The sequence below is a fragment of the Bison bison genome, unplaced genomic scaffold (assembly GCF_000754665.1).
Source record: "Bison bison bison isolate TAMUID 2011002044 unplaced genomic scaffold, Bison_UMD1.0 scf7180017864144, whole genome shotgun sequence".
NCBI classification, from domain to species: Eukaryota; Metazoa; Chordata; class Mammalia; order Artiodactyla; family Bovidae; genus Bison; species Bison bison.
Window position 1 is genome coordinate 1,930,430 of NW_011494716.1, and position 5,596 is coordinate 1,936,025.

Below are 5,596 nucleotides of genomic sequence, written 5' to 3' on the forward strand. Positions count from 1 at the left end.
AAAAAAAAAAAAAAGAGGTTAAGAGCCTGTTCTTGGCAGGCCAGACCAGGGCCCCAGGTCTCGGGGAACACAGCTCTCAATTTCTGCTCTCTGCCCCAACGGTGTCTGTCTGTCCAGAGTTCCCCAGCTATTGGCCAGGCCCTGGGACCCAACCTGAGGCTCCTCTGGGGCGGAGGTGCCTCCAGGTAGCTGCTGACCCCCCTGTCCTGCCCCCAGGGAACAACAGCAGCTGCAGAAACTGCAGAACCTCGGAGTCCCTGAGAGGAGCCTAGACTCACTGGGCCCCCCGCAGGACTGGGGTGATGGCCCCAGAAACGACACCAACCTCGAGTTCAAGCCATACGGCTTGTCGACAGTCTACCCCTATGGGGACCCTGAGTTGTTGGACTATGACTCTGTGAGTCAGGCCACAGCCCCTGGAGGTGGGTGACCCCCAGGGAGGCGGGCCCTGCTGCCCCTGTGGACACTCCCTGACCTGGGGCCTGGGCTGCCTTAACCAGGCCGAGGTGGACCTCCTGGGAGTGGACGGGATCCTGTACAAGGGCCGAATGACCAGCAAGGACAAGACGCGGCCGCTGACCAGTGCGGAGAAGGAGCTGGCGGGTGAGGAGCGTCAGCCTGCCTGGGCACCCCTGCCTGGGGTCTGCCTTTGCTGGGCAGCGTGAGGCCCCGTGTGAGACAGGTGGGACCCAGAGCTGGCAACACCTGTGACGGGGGCTCTTCACATAGCCGCTGGCAAACGTGGCTCCAGGCGTGTACTGGGGAGTGGCTGGGGAAGGGCACCAGAGGGCCTCCCTGGAGTGCTGGGTACGATGGGAGAGTCGTGACAGGGACACTGGTCCAAGGGAGAGGTCCCAGGCTGTTGTCCCGAGGCCTCAGAAAAGGGAAGAGAGCTTCGCTGGATGAAGGAATCAGCTGGGACGAGAGTGCTCTGGGGAGGGGGTACGGGCAATAGCAGCCGCAAAGGAGCTGTGCTGGGTGCGAGGCAGGCCCGGCTGGGAACTCAGGAAGGTGACTCTACCTGGGCCGGGGTCGGGCGTGATGAGGAGAAGACAAGGACAGGCCGGGAGGCCTGTGTCCGGACTGTCACAGGTCAGGGAGGGCTGGGCCCGAGGGAGACGGGGAATGAGTCACTCCGGTTGCTGCACCATTGTGGCTCTGGCTCCAGCTGGCTCTGGCTGGGGACCCTGGGGACTCAGCTCCAGCACTGGGCCAGAAGCACCCAAAGGGGCACCTTCTCTGTGCCTTTGAGGTTCCCCTGTCTGGGAAGAGGGGCTCCACACACTGCCCTAGTGGGGTTCGTCCAGGAGCCACAGAGTCCCGGCTGTGGTGTCCCCCGTCACCCCATTTGCCTCCACTGACTTGAGAACAAGCATGAGACACCTAAGCCCTGGTGTGCGGGAGAAGACTGCGGCCTGCTTCAGTGCCCTGGCCGCAACAGACGTCCACCGGCTGGGCGCCTGGAGAGGACAGCAGTGAGCTCTCTCAGTTAGGAGGCCAGACATCCCAAATCAGGGTGTGGGCAGGGCCGTGCGCCCCCTAAGGCCCCAGTGGGAGACCGCTCCTGCCTCTTGCGGCTTCTGGGCCCAGGCATTCCTGGGCTTGTGGCTGCATCACCCCCGTCTCTGCCTCTGTCTTTGAGTGGCTTCTCCCCGTGTCTCTTCCCTTCTGTCTCTTAACTCACATGGCCTCACCTCAAGAAGTGTGTGTGCTCAGTTGCTCAGTCACGTCCGTCCGACTCTTTGCAACCCTCTCCAGGCTCCTCTGTCCATGGGATTTTCCAGGCAAGAATACTGGAGTGGGTTGCCATTTCCTCCTCCCATCTCAAGATCCTTCACTTATTTACATCTGCAGGCACCTTTTCTTCAAACAAGGTCACATTCACAGGTTCCGGGGGCCATGTCTTTTGGGGGGGCTGCCATTCAACCCACCACAGGCCCCTGCCCTGATCCAGTGGGGCAGGACACATCTCGAGCCCTTTATTTCCCCAGACCATGCATGTCACCCTTGCAGTGTTAACAGCTCCATGTGGACAAGGTTTGGCTGCTCCAGGCCCCGGGAGAGGGAAAGAGACTATCAGAAAGAGACTCAGGCCAGGCCTCTAGGACCACCAGGCAGGATGACAGCAACGGTGGCGAACACTGAATGGGCTCAACTTCTTTCTTTTTAAAAATATTTTTATTTATTCTGTTTGGTCACGCCACATGGCATGCGGGATCTTAGTTCCCTGACCATGGATCAAACCCGCGCCTCCTGCAGTGGAAGCGCAGAGTCTTAACCACTGAACTGTCAGGGAAGTCTCTAATGAATCCAACTCCTTGCCACGCCCTGCACTGCCTCCTTTCACTCTGCAAGAGCCAGGGAGGCATTGCACAAACGAGCAAGTGAGGGCTGCTTGCCTGCTCCCCTTTGGTGGAGGGGCCAGAGTGACATACAGACCCCACCCTCGTCCCCCATCATCGGTCAGACGGTGACCCCCTCCACCCAGCTGCCCCAGACTGTCACCGGAGCAAGGGGCTTTTCTCCCCTCCAGTTCCACGCAACAAAGCAGGACTGAACCAGGACGCCTCATTGCTTTATCTTGCTTGGGGGCCACAAAGTCTAACTGGCAATTGGGATCACTTTAAAACCTGCCTGTGGCTGGATTTTTTTGACCAGGTTGTGTTATTGCTCGTTTGTTACTCGAAAGAATATTTGGGCATGCTAAGTCGCTTCAGTCTTGTCTAACTGTGCGACCCTATGGACTGTAGCCCACCAGGGTCCTCTCCATGGGACTCCACAGCCAGGAATACTGGAGTGGGTTGCCATTTCCTCCTCCAGGGGATCTTCCCGACCCAGGATCAAATCCGTGTCTCTTACATCTCCTGCATTAGCAGGCAGGTTCTTTACCACTAGCGCCACCTGGGAAGCCCAATCCAAGACACACCCAGAACCTAAACCTAAACTAGGTGACGCGAACCCTGCCCAGGGCCAGCCTGGTCTCATGCGTCCATCTGTCCTTTGCCCGCAGGGCCACTGAGGGCCGTCCCGCCAGCCTGTGCCCTCCCCTCCGATGCCCACACTGTGGCCAGGATCTCAGGCGGGCCAGAGGAACCCCTGGTGCCTAGTGAACAGTGCCCCCAACAGGAGGCTGGACTTCCAGAGAAGTCTCAGTGCAGGGAGGGCTGAGAATAGGCAGGGCTGAGGTAGGCAGAGGTGGCTGGGTCACAGATGGAGGCGGAGGCGCCTCACCAGTCTGGCTGCTGTCCTCACCAGCCCTGGGTGGATGGCCGTCGTTGACCCCTCCTCACCCCCTCATCCTTCCAGCACCTTCACTCTCACGGCCTCTTCCCTGCACGTTCCCACCTCATGCACTGGCCTCTGGTCTGGGAGGCCGGCCATGGAGATTCTTGGCTGGACCCCCGTCCAGAAAGGGTGAAGGATGGAGCCAGACCCCAAAGGCCATGTATTGTGCGACGCCCTCCTATGAAGTGTCCAGAACAGGCAGGTCTCGAGACGGAAAGCAGGTTCGTGGTCGCCAGAGCTCAGGGGAGGGGAGAACGGGGGTGACTCACTCATGGGTACCAACCTCTTTTAAGGGTGATGAGATGTTCGGGAACTGGATGGGTATGGCGGCCACACAGCCTTGTGAATGAACTTGATGCTACCGAAGTGTTCACTTTGAATAATTAATTTTATGTGAATTTTACCTCAAAAAAGTGTTTCCCAGGTAGCACTAGTGGTAAAGAATCCACCTGCAATGCAGGAGACCTAAGAGACGTGGGTTTGATCCCTGGGTCTGAAAGATGTCCTGGAGGAGGAAACGGCAACCCACTCCAGTATTCTTGCCTGGAGAATCCCATGGCCAGAGGCGCCTGGCGGGCTATTTCCATGAGGTTGCAAAGAGTTGGACACGGCTAAAGTGACTCAGCACGTACATACCTTTAAAAAAAAGTGCTCACAGAGAAGATGAAGGACAGGGAGGTGGAGCGGGGCACTGCGGTGGCCGGCCCTGGTGGGAGTCGCTAAGAACTGGCAGCCTCCATCTGTCTACGCTAGAATAAGGGCTCTCTCCTCCCTGGCCTTGAGTTACTTTCAGAAAGGGTTTTCCTAACACCTCCGCCTTGAGAAGGGGAGGCGGGGAGGGAAGAAGGGGCTTCCCTGCACGAGTAGGTGGGGGTTGGGTGTGTGAAGAGGCGGGATAGGGGCCGCAGGGCAGGTCCCATTGGAGTGAAGGGCCTTTGTGGGCACCAGAGGACGGGATGTGGGCCTCCAGGTGGGCAGAGCCCTGGGGGCGCCCCCACCCACGCTTGTCTCTTCCCCTTTCTTCTCCGCTAAGCTGTGAAGGTCCCACATCCCCCAGCCCGAAGCCCGCATGAGGGTGCCCGCCTGAGCACCCTATTTGGTGCCATCTCCTCCGGTGAGTAGCTGCCCCCCAGCTCCCTGGCCCAGCCGGGATTCCAGTAGCGTGTCTGGGCCCCCATTCCCAGCCTCAGGCTTTCCAGCCCCACCTCACCCATCTCTCCCCTGCCCAGACCCAGAAGGCCAGAGAAGGTCCCTTCAGCAACCTCCTCCTGGCACCCAGTGCCCTGAGCAGGGGCTCCCAGCCATCCAGGGCTCCAGCTTCACCCTCCAGCCAGGCCTCCTGGTCCAGGTGCCATCCCTGGGGCCCAGGGCTGGAGTCTGTATTCCCGGAGTCGAGCTGGCTGCAGGGCTGGGATAAGGGTGCCCATTCATTCCTTCGGGCCTCTCCGCTGGGGAACCGAGAGCCGAGTCAGGGGGGTGGGGTGGGGGGGCAGCTGAGGTCACGACTCCTCGAGTCTCATCACCAACCTGAGCGCGTTTTACAGCACACAGAGTACTTCCTCCACTCTCACCTCACCCCATCCTTATCTCATCTACTGTCCCGGCTGGGGAGGCCGCTACAGCAGGGGGGCTGAGGCACAGCGACCTTGAACTGGGGAATCCCGGCCTCCAAGCCTCGTTTTCTCTAGGCTGCCCTGCTCCATGTCCTCGTCCACCTCTGGTTTCATCTATCTTGGATGGATAGATGAAACTACCCATCCCCCAGGATGGATACTCCTACCCCCACCCAGGAAGTGTCAGATGCCCTGGCTGGGTGATCAGAGGTGAACACTCCCAGTCTTGGGGCTTCTCTTTTCCTTAGAGGGGATGGCCCCGTCGGGCCAGCCTCTCTCCAGAATGTTCTTGGGACACCTCGTGGGTCTCTCCTGCCCCTCCCGCCCACTGCAGCCCTGCCCCCCCGCGTCAGCATGGGCTCAGCCGCCTCGGGCCCTCTGCCGACGATGCCCGCTCGGCCTCCGTCTCTCCCGCCCGTGCTGCTGCTGCCACCACTGACGCCATCTCTGCAGGACCCCAAGCTGGGCCCCCAGCCGGCCCCAGGGGCTGCCAGGCACCCACGGTCCCTGCGCCTCGAGTCCCGAGCCAGCCTGCAGTCCGCCAAGGAGCCCAGCAACCCGTGAGCCCTGCGCCCGCCCCCTCCCCACCGGCATCTCCACCCTCCCCCGCAAGGCAGAGACACTGCCCTGGGCAAGGTGCGGGGGTCCTGGGCTTAAGGGAGGGGTCTCCACAAGGGACTCATTTTGACCCAGTAGCT

The 5,596-nt window shown here is 60.5% G+C and overlaps 1 protein-coding gene across 1 annotated transcript in view; it reads left to right on the plus strand.

Annotated features, from left to right (window-relative positions):
* Positions 1 to 5,462, plus strand: part of LOC104988919 (chromosome unknown open reading frame, human C16orf96) — a 34,723-nt gene extending 29,261 nt beyond the window's left edge. Inside the window, exons 13-16 of the mRNA XM_010840409.1 lie at positions 217 to 397; positions 501 to 603; positions 4,319 to 4,399; positions 5,233 to 5,462. Of these exons, the coding sequence (XP_010838711.1) occupies positions 217 to 397; positions 501 to 603; positions 4,319 to 4,399; positions 5,233 to 5,462 (595 nt within the window). The remainder of the gene's footprint in view (positions 1 to 216; positions 398 to 500; positions 604 to 4,318; positions 4,400 to 5,232) is intronic.
* Positions 5,463 to 5,596: the final 134 nt, after the last annotated feature.